Source organism: Harpia harpyja, chromosome 2, assembly GCF_026419915.1.
Source record: "Harpia harpyja isolate bHarHar1 chromosome 2, bHarHar1 primary haplotype, whole genome shotgun sequence".
Lineage (NCBI taxonomy): Eukaryota > Metazoa > Chordata > Aves > Accipitriformes > Accipitridae > Harpia > Harpia harpyja.
The window spans coordinates 54,941,931-54,966,879 of record NC_068941.1 but is presented as its reverse complement, the minus strand read 5'-3'; the positions used below and the strand labels follow the sequence as shown (position 1 = coordinate 54,966,879).

The following is a 24,949-nucleotide window of genomic DNA, read 5'->3' as shown; positions in this document are numbered from 1 at the left end:
GGCTATTTTTTGCATGTGGGTTAGTCATGAGCCAGTGTTGCTGTGGAGCACAGCTGTAGCTGCTTCTTACTAAAGAGTAGGACTGCTCTGTTGAACTTGCTGGGCCTTCAAAGTTACTTTTGTGGAAGTAATATGAGGTAGGCTGCAATTGTTCAAATTGCAACCAAAAAGGGAATCTGAGAGAAATGCTGTGGATGCAGGAAAAAGATTCTTGGGATACATGGAACAATTCTCCTTATTTTAAATGGTCATTAAACTTTGAGATTTACAGACAAAAAGTGAGAATACTTGTTGCAGAACTGTCCAGGTATTTTAATAGTTTGCAGAGGTCTAAACAGCTAGATCCTTCTGGATCAACAAACCAGTTTTGGCACAATTAAATGTGTTGCTCTTGTGTATAACTGGCTTCCCATGTGTCTCATTATTTTCCTTGTAGCCTCTTCTTCTGCCTAAGGGGGACCTAGGTTAATCTGTCAACTCCAGTTAGTTTTCAAATTTCTGGGGCCATTTGCAGAGGAATTTCCCCTTTAGAGGCTCCCCATTTCCCTCTTGAATTATTAGGGTGGTAATATAACCACTCACATTGTCAACAATTCCTTAGTACCAGGAAAACTGACAGTGAAGTTAGAGGGATTTTGCAGGGTGAAGCTAGAGTTCTAAAGAGCATATATGTGATCATTTGTGTGTGTATCTAAGCAAGTCTTACAAAACTTTAACAAAGAACATAGAAATTCATCCTTTGCACTTCTTATGCATGTGCAAGTACATACACATTCTAAAAATACGACTAAATAAATTTCCTTCTTTGTCTTTGATGTTCATAAGTAAACAAACAGTAGACCTGTAGAACCCTTCACTTGTTTCTGAATTACCTACATTTCAACAGAAATTCTCTGTTGGTCATGAAACTGTAGTAAGAGAGTAGGATTGAAGGGTGACTGAGTAGTGTAACACTATTATCCCAAAGTATTTTTGCTTAAACAGAGTTTTATGATACTGTGTAATTTTATTTCTTGGGACATAGAAACCAGTTGTGTCTTTATCTGAAGACAAAAATCTGTCCTGAATAAGGGGATGCATGACTGGAGCAATGATTCAGATCCTGCAAACTTTGCTCATGTAACACAGTAAGAGTAGCTGCTTTTGCGGGTCTTGAGAGCCCACATGCTTGGCCTAGAATCTGCTGGCAGTTTGTTCTGTTTTCACTAATATTTTATAAACCTGCTGTAATGCTGATGTAGTAGTGTGGTCATGTTTTTTCAGCATACTTTCTCTCAAATCATGAATGACTGCTCGTGTTAACAGCAAAGCTTGCTTTACTTGCTCTCTCTTCACAGAAATGTAGATCATACGTGGTTGTATTACAATAATTTTTCCTATTGACACAGGAGTTAACATTTCATTTCCCTAATGTGTACTCATCAGGGGGTTTTTATGTCTCTCTATATCGAGCTTTAGCAACATGGTACTGTTCCTCTGTATGGCAATTATATTGCCTGTCCGAAAGCTTGACATACAAGCAGCCTAGCTGACAGAAATAAGCTGGAGCTATTAAAATAACTGTAAATGAGGCTGACAATAGGAGCTGGCTGCCATTGTCCCAAAAGATTTTCTGAACTGGAAGTAATCAGTTGAGTTCTAAGGCAACCCCATCAGGGATCTTCTAATTGCGAAAATTCCCCCTCGCCACTCCCCAACTTCCTGAAAGCAAGTTCACAATCTTTGTAGACCTTAGCAGATTTATTACTTTTAGCCCAGACTACCCAGTACTGAACCATAATTTCTGGGCATAATCTTTTATGTAGACAATTTTAAGAACATGTTTTCAGAACTTTTTTTCTTTTTATAGATGGTCTAAATACTGTGTTCTCCATTCATTTGACTTGCTTTTGTGCGAATGTGCAGAAAGCAATGTGGCAGGAACTGGAAGGCAAAATGTTACTGAGTCTAATTATTTACAATTCTTTCTTTTGCCCTGTGTTTTGTTCTACTTTACGCATTTAACTAAGACATGCAAAACCTGTTTTCTCAATGTTTTAAAATATAGTCTGTGTTTGGTGCAGAGCTTTAACTATGCATGTCTTTGCTTCTAGGTCTTCATACTATCTCTAGATGCTTATTTAAGTGATAGCTGCTCTTAACTGTTGAACATTCTCTATTCCTTCAAATCTCTACCTATCTTGTTTATAAGCTGCATGTAGCAGAGATCAATAGTGACCCTTTATCTCCCTCCACTTGAACACAGTTCAAATTACTGCCACCTGCTCATAGCACAGAAGTGATGCATAAACTGTTCTGTGTTTTAAGTTTTATGTCAAGGTCTGGGTTTGACCATATGCTGGGGCTCTCTGGATGCCAAGTTTTTGTCCCCCAAAAAGTGTTTTACTATGAATGCATTGGTAATTTCTATGCATTTACAAAAGCGAGTCTGCCAGGTTTGACTGGACACTGACAGTGTCCGATTGCATCACCAACTACTCTGTTGTTCCATTAGTGTCATATGCAGAAAATGTTTAATTTCAAATACAGTAGGTTATTTAATGGAATTTGGGAGTTTTTGAAAACTCGTACTCATATCAGATTTACTTAAGGTATTGGTACAAAACTGGATTTGGCTATGTATTTCATTACATCTAGACACTTCCGTGAAGTTAAATTTGAGATACAAAACAGGTCATCATTTTATTATGATTGTGGTTTTACTTTGTTCAGTTTGGTTTTGTTCAGCTAAAATCTCAAATCTGTTCTGATGGTGGTGGTTCCTATACTCTGTTAAGGGTTCTGTGTGCTCTAGAGACCACATATGCTCTGCAGTGATATTCTTCCCCTTCCACCTCCTCAAACTTGCAATAACTAGTCCCTGGAAAGAGAGGAAGCAGTAGTGGACTTGACACATTTGAAGGTGTTGCAGCTGCACTGTGAAATGGCATTTACCAATTAAAGAACTTGTGCAAATTCACTACAGTCCCATCAGCTTGCTGAAACTGCTAGTGATAAGTTATTCAAAATGTTCTAAGCCTTGATTTGCTAGAAAATGAGCAATTTGTCCTTGAAACAGCAACAAGAGTTGCTTTCCGTTTAACAATCCTGTCTAAGCATGATTTCTTAGCTGGTAGTATACAAGACACAACTTGAAATGTATACAGCTTTCTATTTCAAAGAGCTATAAATAAAATTTCATTCCATTTTGGGGGGAATCTGCCTTTATAAATGCTGACAAAAGACTTGTAATTCCAATATGTTACTTTCAGCTTATTTTTAGTATTTTTTTTCCTACCTTCTCCTGAGAGAAATTTTTCTGAGCGTTCTCTGAAGCAGAGATAGTAAAGTTTAAGTTTTTCATTGCCTTTCTTCAGTACTTACAATGAAGAAATGTTATATATATAAAAAAGTGAATTAAGACCACTGTATAGAAGCTTACTGAATATCTAAAGAAATGTGTAAAATCTAAATATGTTACAAGTTGTAACTATTAGAAGGGATGTTTATATTGATGACAGATGTTAGATGATATTATCTAAGGACTTCAGGGGTGCATGTGACAATCTTAACTCTATAGCCTGCAAGCATAATTTGTTGCAGAATTTTTCAAGGGTGGTTGTGTTTTTGTGGGGTGAGGTTTTCTTTGGTTTTGTTTTTGCTTTTTTAACATTAAAGTACCATTTACCAGGATGCATGTAAGAGGTAAAGCCACCAACTTATTTAAAAAATAAATCAGAATGTGTTAATGTAAGATTCAGCTTTACTTGGGCAAAATAGAAGAATCATTGACTGGTTGAAAGGAAACAATGAAACTATTTCAAACTAGATTGAGTTATTAGTTATGCACATTCATATTCCTCAGACATGTTTGCAAACAAGTAATCTGAATTGAGTTATGCAAAATGCAATATTGATGGTTTGTTGCTAGGTTACAGTCTTTCTTGCTGTGCCTAATTAATGCTCCTGCAGAAGAGGAGAGAGCAGTGAACACCTCTTGTTCATGTGTGATTCAAAGGCAAGCAATAGTTGCTAAAACTTTCTGCTCTCCTTCAGGGCTGCAACAGGATTATTTATATTCTGAAACAGTACAGTTTAGTCTGTGTGAATCATCAGATGCAAGAAGTCTGATGTGTGAGTAGCTTGCGTTGTCAGTGATAAGCTTTATATTGCTATGGAGTTGAAGCGCAAATCATATTTCTCTTGGTGGCTGTTGCACTTTGTTCCATGGAGGCGTAAAAACGTAATGCTTCCTGTTCAAAGTGCTTACGTGATACAAGTAAGGAAGGCTAGCACTTTTCCAGCTCAGTTTATTTATCAAAAATATTACCTCTCTTAAAAGAGAGATTGTATATACTTTTTAAAAGTTCACACTGCCTGCTGCAGGTCTTTTTAGTATTTCAAGAGTTAGAGTGCAGTGCCTCTCTTGGCATTCTGCCCTGTTTATAGAGTGGACGAGCTGACATTTCACTTCTGCAAAAGGAATCTCATTCCATTCCTTCTTCAGGAGGAGACTGTTTCAAGGAGTAAGGAGTTCACAGGATGTAGATTTTGGTCTTCTCAATTGATATTTTAAGTGCTGAATAGTTCCTTGTCTCTGTGGCAGGACATACTTGAAATCTTCAGTGCTTAAAGATAGTTGGTTTGTGTAGAATAAAGACTGGTGTGTTATTGTGCTGCCTTTGTTTGTTTTGGTTTTACCAAGTGGTTATTACTTGACTGATCAAATAATATTAAATTTTGTTGATATTAGCATTGGATGCTATTTTAGAAGAAATGTAGGCTTAAGGCTTAGTTGTCCCTTACGCGCTGGTGCTTGGTAGAGGCCTGAGTTACAGTAGCACAGCAGCCTCAGGGAAAGAAAGAATTTTTTTCTTGGGAGTTCAATAGGTTACATGTTTCAAAACCTTTACTTTATAGAACTCTTTATGGCATGTTAGGGTTGTGGCTGTAGGTGGCTGCTGCTTCAAGGCATTTCCCCATGTCAGACTACAGTGGTGGCCAGAAGTTAGCAGAAGTTAAGAAGTTAACAGAAATACAGATAAATTGGCTAGAGGATTTTTTTTTTTAATTGTTCTAAAAGTGGAAGGAATCTGAGCTATGTATGACACTGGTCACAATTAGTAATAGAATCAGAATTTATACTGAGTACTACAGATGGGTGTAGTACTTGTAAATAGTGCGCTCCGGTCTGCTGTAGTCTGCTTTATCTTTTGTGGGTGGGTGCCATAACTATTAATAAATTTGATTTTTTTTTTTTTTTTTTAAAGTCACCTTGCTTTCTCTTACTATGTCTGACAGGGAGCATAAAGTGGAGGAAAAAAAACCCACAAAAAACCCATGCACAACACACAAGATTGCACTTGCCAACTGTCCTGATTTGACTGTGCCTCTAGAATTTACACAAGGGGAAAAGGAGGACGAAAGAGTATGGATGTGTTCCTCTTTGGAGCCTCTGGGGACTGCTGAGAAGCAGACAAGCACTGTGTCTTCTCCTATGCCAGATGCTCTTTCCTATTTGTTTGTTTGGTTGTTGGTTTTGTTTTGTTTTGGTTTTTTTTATCCTGTCACCTCTGCTATAGCCTCTGTATTTATACAGCTCAGGAAAATGCTTATCATGTCATGGCAGGTAATAATCTAAGAGAGAGAGGTGTATTGCAGGAAAGGCAAAAGTAGAACATAGAAGAGACGGATAGGAACAAGAAGTCTGCTGAGGAAGTCATCTGCGTTCATCTGTGTTCGATCTGGATAGCGTTGAAGAACTGCACTGTCATTAACTTGCACCAAAAGGCAAAGTGTGGGTTAGAACAGATGCTATTTTAAGTAAGATCACCTGGGCAGAAATCAAAAGTTAATTAAAGTGAAAAACACCAGCTTTGTAAAATGTTTTTGGTTTTCTGGCCTATTCTGGTTGTGCAAGTGTGGAGATTTTATTAACAACCTAAAAACTGTCTGTTTTGAATTGCTTAACATTAGAAGCCAAAGTATGCTAGTACTATATTTAGTACCATTTTACTTAAACAAAACAAACCAACCAAACCACTCATCAATGAGGCTGATGTGATTCTTTCTTTGTTTTAACAACTAAGCAAAGTTCCACAAAATGTGAAGCAGAAATTTGGCCAGAAAAACTGTAAAGTTCTGGGAGTTGGAGTTCTCTGTACCTTTATCCACATAAAAAGCTAATTTCATAAATATTAATAACTTTCTGGAAAATATATGTAGCCTATCTAGAGGTAGCAGAGATTCAAGTAGTAAACTGCAGTATGTGCTGAGCATTTCCCCGAGTATTATTTTTAATTCAAAAGATTGTGCAGACCTTAGTGATAGTTTATATTGCAGTCAGTGACTTACCGTTTGTTTAGAATTCAAGATAAAGTTGCAGTCTGTGTTAGTGTGTTGGTAGACTAGTGCCATTGAGGGACAGCATGCCTCTGTTGGTAATGGGCTTAATCCATTCACGTCTTAAACTTTGATTTGGATTGGTTGTTCATTGCAGGTCATATTTGATCAAAACCTTTGTTCATGCAGTTCTTAAAATACTGGCTTTTTTTCCCCTGGAGATGGCTTTTAAAGCAGCTAAAGAAACTTTGTGATTAGCCCAGCTTATTAGAATTTAGATTAATTAAGTTTGTAATCAGATTTCAAGCCTCATGTTCCAGGCCAGGGATTTCTCTTAGTTTGTTTCAAACATCACTCCCTGGGCAAATTCTGCTAAACTGCATTTTCATGCTTTGCTGAGAAATGATTGCAGGTTTTGATTTCTGTTACAGAATCATTAATATTGTTAATGAGAGTTCTCATGGATAAGCACACTTAAGGAGGATCATCCCTGGGAATTGGGAGTATTATAGTTTGAGCATTTGTTAATTAGATAGAATTGGCGTATGTAAGACTGTCAGATTTGAGGTGGATTTATGTGTTTATTTTTGTTTTAAGAGTGACTTTGGTTGTAGTGACTTGGGTTGTGGGATTTAAATTGGAAGTAATGTTGGTTCTTGTTGTGAGTGGGGTTAACGTTCTGCTTTTTCCTCGGTTGCTGTATTTATAAACCAGCCTGTTCCTCCATATTGAATTCTGTCCAAATTCTATTCTATAGTATTCACTTAGGACTTTTGCCTTCTTTTAATGAAAATGATAGAAAAGTCCTGTTGCATCAAGTGGGAACATACTTAGTCTAAAATTTCAGACATGAATATTGTAAAATCAGCTTTGATGTCCTCTTGCAGAGGACTAAAAAACATTTCATCAGCACTCTTTTTACTCCCCTCTGGTGGTTAGTGACTGAATATGAATTTCTTTTTATCCTGACCACTTGAAAGGCTTCAAGATTGCATATCCAGTCAAGTGAAAAATGTTTTTGGAATCCTCACTTCACCGTATTTTTGGAACAATAATATTTACAAGTCTTTGGAATTGCCATACATGCTAAAGATTCTTTAGTGGTGCTCTGTGGAAGATTTCTCTACTTGTCGTGCTACATAAAAAGCAAATGGTTTGTAAAAGTTAAAATTACCAAATTGCCTCAGTGTAGAGAATGGATGGGAAATTCGCTGATTAAATATTTTTCTGTGAATGGGAGAGGAGTTAGAGCAGAGATGGAGCTTTTACAGCATTGAAGATATAATAGAAGCACTTATGCTGTACTCCCTAAATGTCCTTTGCAGCACTTGAAAAAAGTGAAAATACTTTCTAGGAGCCAAAATACACTGTTGAAACTGGTGATACTGATCAACATCTTCGGGATGCTTAATGGTAGATCCATTAAGCCAACTGCAAGATCAAAACAAATTAACTCTTCACTTATATTGTTTTATTACTTCTCTTTGATATGAGTTCCCATCATTTTTCTCTGTGATATCTTGAGAACCACTAGAACTAGAAGCCAGTGAATTTATGAACTCTGTGAGTGCTGGCTTTCAGACCCCATACAATATTGTGCAACCCTAATATGTAAAATAGATCACCAAAGTCAACATCTGCAAAAGCAGAAGGTTGGCACACTAACCAATGATACTTCGAGGACTGGTTCTACACCTGTGGTTTGGTAGGAGAACTATTGTTATCTTTGTAAAAAAAAAAAAAAAAAAAAAGGCGTCTTCGTTACATTCTTGTTTGGGCTTGTGTTTATTAGAAGGTATAGTAGACTACTGACATTTAAATGCATTTGTATTCATTATTGTTGCATAGAAAATAAAGATGAAGGTATTAATGTTCTCATAGCAAAATCAGGAAAGATTTCGTGTTAAACTTGCAGAAACAGGAGCAATTTCAGCTACAGTAATGAGAAAAGGATGGTGTTTTGTAATTACTGATGTAAGGTCGGAATTGTACAGTAGCGTTAAAAGGGAAAAAAAAAAAAGTACTCCATGTAGTTGTGTGCATTTAGTGTTGATTGTGTTTTGTGACACAAGTGCTGATGCAGAACCAGAAGAAATTCAGGTTTTGGTAACCAGAGCTTCCCCCCAGCCCCAGGCATGTGTACTGGATCAGAATCTGTTCCATTTTACTGCTGGGTGGAAACAGCAGGAAGAAAGCTGAGTCATATTAGTAGACCAGTTGTCCCTTCCCTCGCCGTGCCTGCAGCTTTGAGTGATGAAGGAGAACTAGGTGTGGTGGCCTCTCTTCTGCCTCCTTCAATGTGTGAGGGGTGAAGGGAAGTTTTTGCTCCCTATCTTCCTGTCTTCTTTTGCGTGGCTTTTATACTGGAGGAATGTTATTTTGAGTCTTCATTTTTAACATTGTCAAAGTAATCCACTTATGTGTGATGCCCGTCTCTAATAAGTTTTCCAACTTCCATACATACCTGTCTATTCCATGTATTTTAAACTGTTAAGTAGGGTACATGAAGTAGGTTTTTTTAAAGTACTCTTTATGCCTCTAGGAAATGTTCATTCAGGAATTTGTCTGTTGATCAGTGTTAAACAGTTATGTAGACATCTTTTGCATATCTGATCATAAAATTGTTTTCCTAGATGCTTTCTATTTCAGTTTGGAATTATAAACAGCACATAGAGGAAAAAATGTTCACCCAACAATTCGGGATCTGTTAGGTGAGAAACATGAAAAAAATGGAAAAGTAGTTTTAGTGAATGAGATTTCATGTTACTTTGACTAATGCACGCTTAGAGTGTGGGTGACCCTGTAGAAAATCAGAGCCATCCTGAAAACCAGAGCTACCCTGTTGGGTAAACATCTGTGTTATGTGACGTGTTCAGTGGTCAGATGATCAGACGGATTACGAGCCTTTCATTGAATATTTCCACAAAAGTCAGTGTAAAATATACAGAAATAACGTCATATGTGCAGATCTAATTTGAAATTAAAAATTAACCAAAAAATAAAGTTGCCCACGTGTCCTGTATTGTGCTGTTAGTCACTATCCCTGTAATCTTTTTACATAGTTCTTTTTGAGATACTGTTACTGGCTTTTTGGTGTGGTACTTTTTTCCCCTTTGTCCCTTGTGAAGTATGTGAAGAGAATGGACACTTGAGAACTGATAGGCCACAAAAGCAAAATAGGTTCAGTCTTCTTTTTCCTTGAGGTAGGCTTTGATAACTAAGGTGGTAGAATTTGTAAATGCCAGGTGAGCAGATTGCAGGAGGAGAGCTCCATTACCACAAGAGTCTCTTTTTACGTTTCTTTAAAATCAGGCAAGGCTATCTTAAAAATAATGTGCCACTTCTGCTGTAGCTACTGTTAAGAAAGCAGGACAGGTGTAAAATGATAACAGTTGCTCAATTCAGCACATAAGCCTGCCCGCTGTGTTCTGCACGGATCGCAAGCAACAGAGTAGTATTGCTGGAAGCCTTGCTAAAAGGTAATTAATACAGTCTAGTCTTGTGTTTGGTAGGACATGAAAGTTTTACAAAATTTTCCAAGGCATACGTGGAGTCTACCCAGACTTAAGATGAAATGCTTGCATGCCACATCCAGCATTTAGTTTTAAAAGTGAGGCCATAGTAATTAACATATTTACTCCAAAGCAGGTCTCCTGGCTGAAGTAGAGAGGTGCAAAAGGTGTAATGTGAGTGAGTTACAAAAATAGAACCCAGGTACCTGGGTGCTCAAGGCTGCATGTCCATTTTTAAGAGCAAATTTATGTACATTAACAATCAGAAACTATGCCGGTAACCACAGCACAAATCCAGTGACTACATAGGATTATTATTTTTTTAATAATAAAACTGCCATCAAGCAAAATATAAATACTGAGGTGAAGAGACTGGAAAAGTAAAATGCCAGTACCCTTAAAATTAACACATTGGCTTGGTTTTTGATGATGTTCCTCTGGGGGGTTGGGGGAGGGAAATTATAAAGCCACCAGTTTGCATTCAAGAAAACTTTATAGACTGTATGTAATGCATGTATATTTTCAAATTGCAGTGCCCCTCCTTTTTATCCCATTTCTGAAGCCTTTGACAATATATAAAACCAATTTCCACACTGACATCTGGTGGTAGTTCTGAAATGCTGTGTTGTTTGAAATGTTATATATGGGTATTTTGCAGGTCTAAGCATTAGATGCTATCCCCTCCAGACCTTCTGAAGTGATCTTACTGACATCTTAAAATTTCAAATGATCATCATCAGACCTTTATGCAGCTTCCCACAAGGCAAAGACAGTAATGGATAAATGAGTAATTCATCAATATTTATCTCATTTTGCTCAGCTGGTATAATGCATTAAAAAAAGTGTCTGGAGCATGTGAAGAAAATGATACTTAGAGTTAATTCCTTTCCCGAAGAACTCCTGTAAAAGTACAGTGGCATAGTTTTATTGAGGTCCTGTTTTACTGATGGTATATGTATGTTGTGTGCAGTAGATGAGCTCAGGAGAAGGACCGCATCACACATAGTCAGGATATGTGGCTGTATCCAGAGTCCAAAACCAGCTGTCATGGTGATAGTTTGACTCATCTCGGCTCCAATCCTGATTAGGCCTGGTGTGTGTCAGTATAACGAACAGTAAGTATGTTATGTATGACAAAGCCCTTCAAGATTTCCACAGAAATGGTTACAAGGGCTTGCTCTGTCCCTCACCCTGACACGTATCAGGTTCATTTTAAGTTCTATTTAGAAAATATCTCAAATCAGACAACCTGTAAGAGCAACTGGGTCAGGAAAAGGAAAGTGAAAAGTTTTATTGTGCCGTGGCTCCGTTAATCTGTTTAATATTCATCCCCCATCATATAGGTTATACCACATCACATAGCCTTTTGACACATGCATAGTATGACTGTACCTGTAAGCTGCTTATAAAAAATAGATCTCTGTTTCCTTCACAGTGGATAAAAACTTGAGTTCTTCATTCTCTATTTAGTTCTGGCTCAGACAAGCTCCTGTAGACTCAGCAGACAGATTTTTATTAAGTTTGTGAATTGTGTAGCTGTTCCTTAAATGGTAATTCATTTTATGTGTGTAAAATTGAGCTAAGCACTGTTTTCCATTGCCGGAGAGAGTAATGGCAGCCATTGGTTGGTCCTACTGCTACAAAGATTAGCTTCAGGTATAACTTTTGTTTTCTTTTCTGTGAAATGTCTGTGTGAACCCACTAAGCATGTTAAGAAAATTCAGTTAAATAATTCATTTGGGCACACAGATAAGAATGTTTCACATCTAAGTAGCTGCTCATTAATATGAAGAATGGTAAACAGTTCAAGAGTTTGGCATCTAAATCAGATAGTTTAATATGGTATAAAATTCACTATAATCAGAGAGGAGTAAAGGGGGTCATTCAAGTCCCAGAAGACTGTGAATTACTCATTATATTTAATCTTTTAGGCAAAATAGCTTTTATGAATAGTGCTAATTGATCTGATAAATCTCAAAGGATGTTGGAAAGGAAATTAAGTAATATAGTGTTTTAATATCTGTAATGCATAATTGCTGAAAATTGTTGTAGTAATTTTTTGTGGCTTCAGGTTAGCCTCAATACGTTTGTCTGTGTATATTAACACAGATTGTAGAATCAATGTCAGTTATTTTGAACTTGTATTCATTTTTATTTATTCATTTATTTAAGCTTGTTGCTTACTCTATTTTTACACACTTCTGCAGATTTATTGAGCATTTTCTATTTGTCTTTCTTCCTATTAAACAGGTATTATTGAGACTGCAGATCGCCTGGATCGTGAGACTACTTCACATTACTGGTTAACTGTTTATGCAATAGACCAAGGTGTTGTGCCTTTATCATCTTTCATTGAAATCTACATAGAAGTTGGGGATGTTAATGATAATGCTCCTCAGACCACAGAACCAGTTTATTACCCTGAGGTCATGGAAAACTCACCTAAAGATGTATCCGTCATTCAAATTGAGGCATTTGATCCAGATTCTAGCTCAAGTGAAAAGTTAACCTACAAGATTACAAGTGGAAATCCACAGGGATTCTTTTCAATAAACCCCAAAACTGGTAAGTACAATACAGTGTTTTATTTTACATATGAATGAATCGACTTATCTGCGTAAGTACATAACCCAGGCAAAACCAAGATCTTTGGTTGACATTGTAGCCATGCTTTCACAATAGTTAGAGTTAACCTGGTATCTTGAGCTGTGTCAATATTAGTAAGTTATACAAACATTGTATAGAAGAGGATTTGAGAGTTAAGCAGTTGGTTCAAAGTACCTGACATCTGCATCGTGCACATTTTGAGAAGGTTTATTTTTAGAGTAGCTCCACTCTAGACTGGTCAACACCCGTTTGTTTTTGTAGTGCAGTAAATATACAGTAAAAATACATATTTTTAGCTTAGTTTCATCCAAGCTGTTTTTAGCAGTCTCAGTCTTCCAATTTTGATGCATAGGGCTTTTTGTCAGGCTTTTTATTTTTGTGGGTAGTGTTAGTCTAAGTAATGCAAGCCATTTATTAACTGCAAACTCATTTGTCCCACAGTCAAAAAGGACTATCTTTGTAAGTAACTGTTGCTGTTGTAAGAAATATAAAATCTGGAAGATAATTTGCAGGTGTGGTTGTTATGTAATGAAAAGAAAGAGTCTGAGTTCAGTGGTTGTTTGGAGAGCTTCAGAAAAAACACACTGAGGTTTTAACAGGAAAGTACAAATACAAGAAACAAGTGACCTTTTAGTAACTGTGAATTACAAGTACTGAAATGTGAGTAGGGCAGAGATACAGGAAACAAATAAAATAATCCATTTTAACTGAAGCTACACAGCAATTTTGAAAACAATGTAAAGGCTGCCTGCCATCCCTTGCTTCTGAATGAATGTAGAGAAAATAGTACATATACTGGATGGGTTTTTTCCACAGATCTTTCCTAACGGTAAAGAAGGGTTTGGTTCTAATTAAATAATATTTTTCTGGTTAGGCACAGCTTAGCTTTTCATATGTTTCACATAGGTTCTGTTTCACAATACAAATTATAGGAGGTGCTTCTGATTCACTCAGCCAGAAATTTCTTCTCAGAATCCAGAGGTTTTTAGACTAGAGGTCCTGTAAAGGTGTAGATAGTGACTTTAATCTGTAACAAACCCAGTAAGGAGAAGGGAGCAATAGAAGCCTTATTCATTTAGCTCTTGCTCATTCGTGGAGGGAATTTCAGGGATGTAAAGGAGCAAAAATTGGGTGAAAAATATGTTTTGAAGGCTGGGTTGACACTATGGCCTTCATTCTGTTTCATAGTTGTTTCAGCTCAGGGTATGAAAGACTTGCATGCTGTATCAGCAAAGCTCTGAGTGCAAGCACAGGTATGTTATTTGGGTTATTAATGACAATAACTTCTTTGTCAGCATGTGCTGCATCTGCTTCTGAAGACATTGCCAAGAGGGACATATGAAGTAGCTACAGCAACAGAAGATCTTTAACATAGTTAAAACCTGTATCTAAATACTATATTTACAGAAGCATTGGTTTCAGAACAAAGGCAGCCTAAGAATTAAAACAAGAAAAATTCAACTGCAAAGTCCTATAAAGTGAATACAGAAACTCTCTGTGTGTGCGCTTTATTTTTGTCTTTCTCTGCTTACACGTGATACAAAAGCAAAAATTTTCCACTCTTTTATCTTCTTCGTTGGCCTTTCTGGTTTTGAAAAGTACTGTTTGCTTGCTACTTTGATATTTCTTATCGTCTCCATCAGTGATGTTGATAAAAATGGGAGTAAAATTGCTTGTGAATTGAGTGGAAAGAACTGAGTGACTGCAGTGCTCAAATTGCAAGTGAACATAAACTCTACCTACATTCATTTAGTCTTTATAATTGGCCAACTATTTTTGGTTGCTTTTTCCTTATTTTTTCTGTAGCTCATTTTCTCTTCCTCTTTCTTCCGGTTCTTTCCTGCTGCGCTCTGCCTTCTGTCATTATGCATCATTTTCCAAACTTTGTTTAAAAACACTTGCATGCCTTCCTTACCTAAGTTTTGAGATGAAGAAACATCTTTATTCCTATTTAATGGATAGAAGAATCAGTGCAGCAGGAGATAGTGACTTGTCTTCAGACAGTTTGTAGTTTTCCACGTCAGTACCTTACTGCTGATCTCATTTATGTTAGAAAGGGAGCTTGAGGGAGCTCAAGACACTAGATGGTGAAGTGATAAGGAACACTTAATAGAAAGCTAATAAAGTTTTTCTGTCAAGAGAGTTTCTTACCTGCCTTTATTGCCGCATGCATACCGTAGAAGCAAGCAGTGTGGTCTGGAGTCCTCAGCTATGTGTTAAAGGAGGTGGGGGGGAAACAACAAAACCCCAAATGGAAATAACTAAATAATTATATTTCAGAATACAAGCACTGGGAAGAAAAGAATATCCCTCTGATTTACATTCATCAGGAGAAAAATTTTTTTTAAATATAGTTAAAATCACAGGGATCATTGATGTCTATTACTGTTAAAATTGTAATGCTAGATAGACATAATAAACAGAGAGAGAAGGGGAAGAGAAGAGGTGGGCAGAGAAGAAGAGAAGGAAAACCTCTTTGGCTGTTTTCTGTCGTGTTCCCAGAGTGCACTCAAGTATAGTTCAATTGATATTAAATAGCTAGCTCATGTATATTGTCTCCCTATTAAATAGGACACTGGATTTCATGTGATCTAACAGGCAGTCTTGTTTTTCCTGTACATGTTTGGTTTGAAATGTCAATCTGCACTAGGCACTAAGGCAGTGATCAAGATGAGTTTTGACTGATGTTATCAGGTTCGTAACTTCCCAAGTCTCTCTTCTGTATATTAGAAATCAAATACATTTAACCTGAATAGATCTTATTTGGGGTGAAAGTGCTTTCACTAGGATTGGGATGTTAAGGAGTTGAAAAATCACTTTAAAAGACACTAGTTATTGTTGTAGTTATAACACGGTGTATTTTATCTCCCTCAATTATTTAAAATAGGGCTCTGCTGAAAAATACTTTTGACAGAATTAGTGAGATCAAATCCTCTCTTTTTTGCTTGTGCAGGGTATGTTACCCTTGGACCTTGTGAGGCTATCCCACTGTAAGGTATTTGTCAAAGGGAGAGAAACCTTCACAGGGCCTCAGGTTTCCCTTCCAGCCAAAGGGGAGATAGGGCTGGAATATGAATCAAGTCTTTAAGTGTATCCCACTGTGACATTGAAAGTGACAGGGTAAGAGTTGAGTGTGTGTTAGGTTTGTTACTTTGGGCTGCTGTGCAGCCCCAAAGGCAAATAAATAGAGGACTGTAATGGCGTTCAGTCCTGAGTCAAGGAAAGGCTAGTGTTGGGATTCTTAAAATATGTGGTGAGTGTTAAAAATAGGTTTCAGCTGATAGTATGTTATTGTCTCCTCTCCAGGTCAAGGATCCATCTTTTTTCTGTCTCTATAGAATTTAACACTGTGGTATTGTGGTCCATGGTTAGAACTCCCACACATAATAGTAATACAGATTATAAATAGCAATAACCTACATGTAACCTATGTCAAGTAAAATACTGCTTTCTGTTCTATGGAAGTAGCTGATTCATTGCTAGAATTTTATAGGCTCCAGACTAAGATGTCTTGTGTCCTTGTGCAATAATCCTGAATTTTTAGATGGTGAAACTGACTGATGTGGACCTATGTAGGATATAGTTCATCTTTCACAGAAAGAAGATATTTCTTTTCATGCTAAGATCTATTGATTGACTGATCTGTTTCTCAAAAATGCTACTAGCTGAAGTAGTATGTGTGCTTCTCACAGTGATCAGTTTCTGAGTATCCCCTTCAGTAAATCTTCATTGGCACTTAAAAACATCTTTCTTATTTTAACTACTTGTAAAATAACTTAGTTAAAGAAACATTGCTAAGTTTTTCTTTCCATGCAGAAGTTGTTTCACTTTTTGGAGCAGAATATATAACACTACATCACAGGACATTTTGTAATCTTTTCAGATATACCTGGCTTTTCATTAAAGCAAATGAAATACCATTTTCTTTAGTTTTGGAGTTTCCATGTAATGAAAAAAACCTGCTGTACATATGAGCTGGCCAGGTGGAATAAAAATAGTTACCATAATGTTATTTGCAGGAAAGAATTAGAGCAAAGACTAATTGCACAACTTCCATGCTCGACCTGAATAGAACTGTAGGCAAATATGTAAGTTATGGTAACTACTTCATATCTGCTTAACTTCTTGCAAAATAGCTTGTAATTAAATACAAAAGTAATTGACAAAATGGTAGAGTTCCAAGGCATTTTAATATGTTTAGATGGAAGGAGTTGGAGTTGGCAGAATTTGATAGCTATTCAGAACACCCATCCTGGGATTCTATGGTTAATCTCACCACTTACCCCCAGAGCTACTGCACTGAGGATCAGAAAAGATTGGCGCTTTTAGCAACACTTATGTAAAGCAAAGGATTATGTAACAGTAAACAAGTTCTGGGTTTCGTGCTTTGGAGCTCACAATATACAGTGTTTTCTCTGGTATGTATGATAGAAAGTAAATTGGTAATATTTCACTGTTTCTTGTGGGTGTGGTTTATTTGCATGTGAATTTTTCGGGTATTTTTCTTTTTACGTTTCATAATTACCTTGTAACAAGGTCAAAGACATCGAAACTTAATTATCAAAATACTTGTAGTTGCTAGTTTCCATATTTCATTGGATGCATTTGGATATGTTTTGTCTGAGAAAGCAATGAGATGGGACAAAAAATGGATGCTTTACAGAGTGAGTAATGAGCTATTTCACTTAAAAGTCAGTGAATGTTGTATTGTTTGAATTAAATTACTGAATATTTTTATTTTTATGTGAACACAATCATATTGAGTGGGCAAATTTGTATTTGTTTCCATCTTTGATTCTTTCATATTATAATAATTTGCTTTATTGCTTTTGAGGAGGAATGTTGGAAGCATGACAGTTAATAGCAGGATTGCAGTAAGTCTTAAAGAAAGTGGAACAGGTACTTAGTATGGCATCTACTAATAATAGGTGGTAATACCATTGTATGTAAGTGTACGTTTATGAGCTGTTTATGAATTATGATTATATAATTTCTAATCTATATTGGATTAACCATTTAGAAATGGATCTGTTAGTGTCAATTCAAAAGAGAGTTATTGTATTTATTTTACTAAGAGCTTTCAATCAAAACACGTAATTTCTTCCTGTCTGAGACGGGACAGTGAGACATGCATAAAATACAAGCTTTTTGTTGCACTCAGTAAGAATTGTAATGGTAGTATGCAAACTAGCTCCCCAATTTAAAATGTATACTTACAGTTCCCCAGAGTGACATTGTCAATGAAATTCTTTTTCTATCGTTTCCTATGTTTTGTAGATTTCTTCTATTTTTATTCTTTAAATTGTGGGATTGCAAACTTCACGTGAAATTAGAAGAAGGGTATTCACCTTTAACGGATGAACAATAATGGCTCAACAAGTCATATGTAAAACATGGAAATTTAAGAGCTAAGGAGAATATCCTAAATTGCTGCAGAACTAGAGCCATTAGACTGAACTCTCCCTAAACAAAAGGAGCTCACTGAATTCCCCTAGGCTCTGTATCAGTTTCCATATGGATGGAATAGTTTTGCCATGCCGCTATTTTAAAATATGGCTGCTACTCAATGATACAGGCTTTGTATAATTAATATCTCAAAGACTGCTGAGTTAAGGTGCGGGAAAGAAGCTTATACTACCTTGTAAGTGGCAGTATGCGCGTTAGAATGGCAAAAACGGCATTTGCATAGTGAAAGGAGTTGCAGTTCTCCTTAGTATTACTGAGGAAGAAACTGGAATCTTAACCAGTATCCATATAGGGTGAGGGAAGACCCTTGTACTTTTTTTTTATTACCTTGCCCATGTATTCAGGCAAGAAATAATTTCTGATCTTTTTGCCAAACGAGTATGCTTATTTTTCACTCCCCCAGGACTTCTGTTATATTTATTATACCAACGAGATTTGGTGTGGGGAAAGAATCAGGGTTGGGTAGCAAATAACACTTTCTCCAGAAGCCATGCCTTACTTCAGAAATTGAAAACAGTAATAGCAAATGAGGCAGGGAGTTACTTGATGTTGCTCCATACAACAATTTTGAGTCAGATTTGCAGAAATGCTGATTGCAAAAATATAGCTTTCTATGCCTTTAATGCAACTTGATATGAAAATAATGCATACTTCCAAAAACTAGACTTGGGTTCATAACCTGGACAGCAGAATGACAAAATTAATTTTGAGTGTTAATTTCTCCGTACTTCAGTTTTGCAGGTATAAAATAGGAATAATTGCACAACCTAATTGCTTGGGAGTGTTGTGCAGATATATTCATTCATATTTATGAAGCACTTGGGTATTATCATGAGAATGCCACGGACATTCCTTTGAGGAAATTAGTAATCCTGTGGTGTAGGAGTTAGGCCATTTAGATAAGGCCTTTCTTACATAGGGAATTGCAGCAGAAGCATTGAGTAATTACGCATTTCAGAACATACTGTATCCTGTGCTCCCAGTGAGGCCTGAGTCTGTGCATCTTAATGCACCCATGCAAGATAGTCAAGTTAAGATGATGTGGCAGTCTTGACTGGAATTTCCTAGTTTGAGTGACTAAATCTCAAGATAAGTGTTTGTCTAGGATTTAATATTATTTGATGTAACTTTTGCTCTTATTTTGTTTTTTCCTATGCTTTTTTTTTTTACTATCTCAAGTTTTTGAAAGAACTTACACTAAATTGATCCTGTGGCAATTTAGGATTGTGGCAGGTTTTGTTTCATAAATTACACCACACCTCAAAACATGCATTAGAGTTAACATCAACCTTCAAATTAAGTGCTGATTTAAAGGCATTTTTATCTATGCAAACCCAAAATAGAATGCTATTTTAATATAAAAAGTTTGTTCTATCCAAGAGTGGGATTTAAATTTTGGTAAGACTGAGTCTGTCTCTCTCACTGTTTGTTAGTCTCTAGTAATGATTAGAGCTTTGTGAAGTTATAAAACGCTAATAGCTCATGGGCAAATCATCCACCTCACATGATTTTATTGTTTTACACCGTTTGTAACCTTTAAAGCAGTATCTTTGTGTGTGTGTGTGTCTGATTTGGAGACTGACTGAAGTGAAAAAGGAAATGGGTACAGCTGCAAACAACTTCCATGGGTTTCCGATAACACTGGAGAATTACTTAGTGAGGAAATGAAGGGCCAGTGACCGCACAGTAGTATTGGCTTCTTTTTAACAAAGGAAATCTTTGTTGTTTAACTACTTGTGGGTTTTAATCCCAATTGACCTAATATTTTAGAACTTGAATAAAACCAGTATTACTACATTGCACACTAATGTGATTTAAAGTTAAATAAAGACCCAAACACTGAAATTGTTCTTGTTCCTTCTGTAGCTGACAAACAATGCAAGGCTCAATTATTGTTCATTCATGTTACACAGTTTGAAGCATATGTAGCAGCCTCCATGTACCCAACTGTTTACCTGTCACATGCAGAGAAAATAAAGTATTTGATTACACTGTCTCCTGAACAGACTTTTTTTTCCTTTATGTTTACTGAAAATGTAACCAGAATTAACCCAAATGTTTGTTAAACTCCTGCAACCAGAAAGGTTACATGAGTAGACAAAAGTTTGTATAGACATACATTTGGAAAGAGAGTTTAATTTTGCAAAAAGCTACTTTTATTTTCCTTTTTAAATATTGTTTAAAGCACTTGAAGTGCTATTAGACTTGTGGTTTTCAACCTGGTCTCTTTTGGAACTGGTAAAAACAAGTTCATATCTCTGAAATTTCTAATAACATCTTTACATCCATTCACTCTACGATATTTAGGGATTTACCACTTGAAAAGATAGAAAATTTGCTATAATATAGGCATCTATTTTAAAAATTATTTGCAAGCATTCATGTAGAGATCACTTCTTTTAAATTTTAGGTGTTAGTGTTGGGGCTTCATTTATTTATTTGTTAATTTTATTCTCTTACATCTCTTTGGAAAAAGAGAAATGGTAGGAGCTGGGAAAATAAATGGGAAGCACAGCAGTCCTTCCCTTCTCCTGTTTCTGTCCCTGGAACTACATAAAAACTTCAGGTCATGATCTATGTTGTAAAGCAGGAGTTTAAAAGAAAGTGAGGTTTTCTTTCAGTTTTCCCATATTCTGATGCAGAAATGGTGATGGAGACAGAATCCTTCTATATCATATGTTCTTTTGAGCTGGAATATATAATGTGCAAAATTATAATTCTAGCCAGGGAAGAGATGGGTGATCAGGTACTGTTATGAGCCACTTGCATAGTATCACCTTCACACAGGCTTTCAAAGATACCAGTCTTCCCTTGATAGGCTCTCCGAGTAGTGTAAATTAACGGAGTTTGTGTATATAATGCTACTATAACATTAGTATGGATTAATTTCCTGTTAAGAGAAGATTACTCAGAATTAGTGCCCTGATTCATATCCAGGTTGGCTTGATTTTTGAGTGATGAAAATAAAAGATCGGTCCCAGCAAAAATATAGTTCTACATGAAGTAATACTATTTTTCTATCTGAAAAATTCACAGTGGAGTCACAATCAAAGGCTAACTAGGAGTCAGCTATAAAATTCTTCAGCTTTTCTGAGAGCTGAGACAAGACCTTTAGCAGCAGTTTATGCGAGCATGTATGTCATGAGTGTTGCATGGAGGTCTTTACATATGGTTCAGTTACAAAAGCAGTTCCCTTTAGATCAGTAGATAAAAGACTGCAGTGCATTCCAGACTTGTTCTGGTAGTATTCTGTCTTGTAAATGTAGGAAATATCATGCAATTAAAGCAAAAGAAATTAAAAAAAAAAAAGGCAGTAGCATTGTATAAATCTCCAAATTCTCACTTAGAGACTAATATTTTAGGGTTTAGATGTATAGGGAGTTAAGGGGCCTCAAAAGAAAACCTGTAATGGTTTGGAAATATCCTCATATTCTTAGTGTCATTTGAACAAGTTTCTCAGTACAGCTGTACTTCTGTAAATACATGTCATCCATAAACCATTCTTAACATCAAAGGAGAGAAGATAGTAAGGACAATTGTATCTAACAGAGTTGTTAAACTGTTGCCTCAACTATCCTTTCATATGAAGGATTTAAATAAGTAGCCGAAGAAAATTCCAAGAAGGTTATTTGTAGGCTTAAGGCTGCCCAGAACCCTGAGATATCTCAAAGTGCTGATCTGTACCTCATTTATCCATATACAGAGAACACTGGAATAAGGCAGTTCTTCTTAAAAAAAAAAAAAAAAAAAAAGGAATTGTTTTTATTCATAGTGTAGATCATATGATGGGTTTTTTCCTGGCATGCTACTCTTAGCTCCTGCCTCAGTTCCTTCAGGATAAAAACTTGCACATCCAGTGTGAATGCTGTGATAAATGTTGAAAAAGTCTATGCCAAATGACATTTTTTAATTCATCTTTTTCAAGTCTTTCAAAAACTTTATGTATTTCAATAACAGAAATATAGTTCTGTTTGTTGGCTTTTTAAGGAGACATGTTCTTGAACTTGTCTACATTTTCAAATTTAGAATACTGTATTTTCAAATTGGATGGCCAGTTCTGAAGTTGACAAAGCAAGACCAAACATCTCTTGCAACTGATGAGCTTTCTTAAGGAAATCTTCGTTGTTTGAATTAATAAAAAACAAGTAGTGAAATAAATAAATCATATAGACACAAACAAAAATAATCCAGTGATGAACATTTAGAAGGTGAATTTCCCCCTTTTATAAGGCATATCTTCAAAATTTGGAGGGAATGGATTTTGTCCATAACAGTCAGTTAGCTACTTTTATATCCATATCTACAAATCAGTTAATTAAATATTATTTTTCACATTTTTATATTCTAAAATGTAATATTAGTTAAATAAAACATTGTGACTTTCTCAGATGAGTTTGTCTTTGATTAATTAATAATTTTATCTAGATTAAAATGAACATTTTTAATATTAAGCTGTATTTTGTGTGGCTGCCTACTCCCCTGTTTTGGTGGCATCAATTACTAGTATGGTGTTGTAACAAAATTATGAGCTGCATCTAAGAATGAAAGACTTCTGGTTTGTGCTGGCGGTATTTTATGACCTGTACATATTTAGTTCCATTCAGTGGTCTCATTTGTCTTTGTGTAGATGGAGTCTTAGATGTGCTAAGATAACTGAGCTCAAAACCCTCCCTTTATGGTTTTGTTTCCAAGGTGGTTATAATAAGAGAGACCACATTTAAAACTAGTACTTCTGCTAAGTTTTCTGGCATCCTGTAGAGTTATTTGGAAACTGTTTCCCCAAAAGATACTTCCTTATTATAATATGCTAAATGCTAAGGAACTTTAACTAGACATTTTAATTTCTTATTTCACTTAGAACATATCACTGTAATTCATCAAAAATTTTTAAACAGCTGTTCTCATACTTTGCCAAAAAAAATGTTCAAGTAATATCAAATGTTCTACTCTTTCCCCATAATACGTTTTCCTGTTTGTAGAATTTTATTAAATGCCAAAAAGAGTTCAGTAATTTCTCATATTACTTACAGTTGTTCTCAACCAATGTTGTCATTAGTTATATGCTGTAATTGCAACCAAAACATTGTTTTGTGACTAAAAACCAGTCTTAGTAAAAACAATTGAATTGCATAAGAGCAATTTTGACATCAAGACAATAGCCAGCATGGAAACCTGCTCTGATATTTCTCTTTGAAATCATGTATTCTTAATTCACTGTGATAACTTTTTAAATCTCTGTTTAAAAGTTCAGGTTGTCTGTATAGCGAGGTGTAGTTGCAATGCATGCAGACTTTGACTTCATGGTTGTTGCTATTTAACTGTAACTACAAATCTGTTTGTTGATGAATACTTTCAGTTAACTCAATGCAAAAAAGTTCAAAATTGTACTTTGTTTAGCTACCTTGCATTTCAGAGACAATATTTACCAACTGTAAATAGCTTTGCCAGCAGACTAAGTTCCAAAAACTCTATATGTTCTTTCTTTGTGAATTTGTCAGTCTTCCTTAATCCATGTGTGTGTTGCAGTAGTTTTATGGGAGATTAATTGTGAAGTTGTAAAACTTGTGGCAGAGGAAGTGACCTCAAAACTATCCTCAATCCTTTAATAATTGGTCTTAAATACTTCTCTCAACTGATCATGATTTTTTTTAAAACATACTAACAACTCAGTGCTGGCTACTATAAGCTGAAAAATGGATTTCCTTTGTTCAGGGGAAAAAAAAATGCCAAGTTTGGAAAGGAGTGTGAGGTTTCTTTCTTTGTTCAAGCACTGTAAATGCAGTAAGATTATGTCAGGTTTGAAAAGATCTTTCAAGATGATGTGAGATTTTCTGGCAATAATTCTATACTTAATTATTGACCATGGTTTGTCTCAAAATGAGATAATAAAGGTGAGTGATGAAGATCAGGTTACTTAGAGTTAATTACTGAAGGCATTTGAGCTTTGAATTGGTGTGGCCTTAGTATACCAGATGGTGCTGAAGGCAAGAGTGTTTTTGCAAGGTAAGCAAAGAGATAACAAAAATTTGTAGTGTTCTGTTGATACTAAGATCAAAGTTCATTCTACAGGAAATTTATCATAATTTACTAGTTTCCTTTCAATAATCATTCTTGGGTTTTGTGGTTATATTTTCCATTCAAAATTATTTTAGCTATTTTTTTACTATTTATTAAGTACCTTTGTTTTGTGATTTCATCTTACACTGCTTGTGACTTAAAGTTCTGGGTTTTATCTTCTTATGTATGAGAGAAACAAACTACCAGAAGAATACTATTGTCACTGAAACTGGACACATCCTAAATGCTTTCAAGCACTCAGAATGCAGCATCTTAGACTTAGGTTTATTTTTCTAGTATAGCTATTTGGGGGGGTGTGATTATTTATATATTTCTTTTCATTGTTCCCCAAATAGTTTTACTAGTAAAAGAATTACTGCAGAAGCAGTTATATTCCTGTCTTAGTAAATCCAGACTGAAAATAATGTACTCCGTGACTAATTAGAGTATACAAAACTACATGGTTTACTTTTGTAGGATACATTTGAGCAGTTTTCTATAATTATATGATCACTAAACACAGATTTTATACTTCACTTGAAATCTAGTTGAAATTGAAGCTCTACAATGTTTATTGAATTGGATGACTTAGTTGTTTATGTAAAGTGTTTTTTCTTATACCGTACATTAATAATCTTTGGTGGGTTGCTTGTCTTTGCTCCCTACTTGCAATCACTAAAATGATTAATGAGTACTCTGATCAGCAAATTCCAGGTCTTTCTATCTGGATGCTGTTAAAATAGTTCAGGGAAGTGACTCAAATTCAGATGCGTACCTTGCACTTATACTTTGTGGTAGTAGGATTGAGTAGTTAAATTGCCTGGTTACTGATTAACGTGGTGACTGGTGTTATGAAATATCAGCCAAAGGATTAAGTAACTCACTTTTTGACCCTATATACAAAGCTTACAGTCTGTCTTGGCAACAAGTAACAAACTCATAAACACCGATATTACTGTACTTCAATAAACGTCTAATGTGCTGAC

The 24,949-nt window shown here is 35.8% G+C and overlaps 1 protein-coding gene across 11 annotated transcripts in view; it reads left to right on the top strand.

Annotated features, from left to right (window-relative positions):
- Positions 1-24,949, top strand: part of FAT1 (FAT atypical cadherin 1) — a 113,940-nt gene that overhangs the window by 27,009 nt on the left and 61,982 nt on the right. For all 11 annotated transcript variants that reach the window (XR_008234113.1, XR_008234112.1, XM_052779908.1 and 8 more), the window contains exon 3: positions 12,084-12,398. Coding sequence is in view for 9 of the 11 variants with exons in the window: in XM_052779908.1 (XP_052635868.1) it covers positions 12,084-12,398 (315 nt within the window). In the remaining 2 variants the exon portion in view is untranslated. The remainder of the gene's footprint in view (positions 1-12,083; positions 12,399-24,949) is intronic.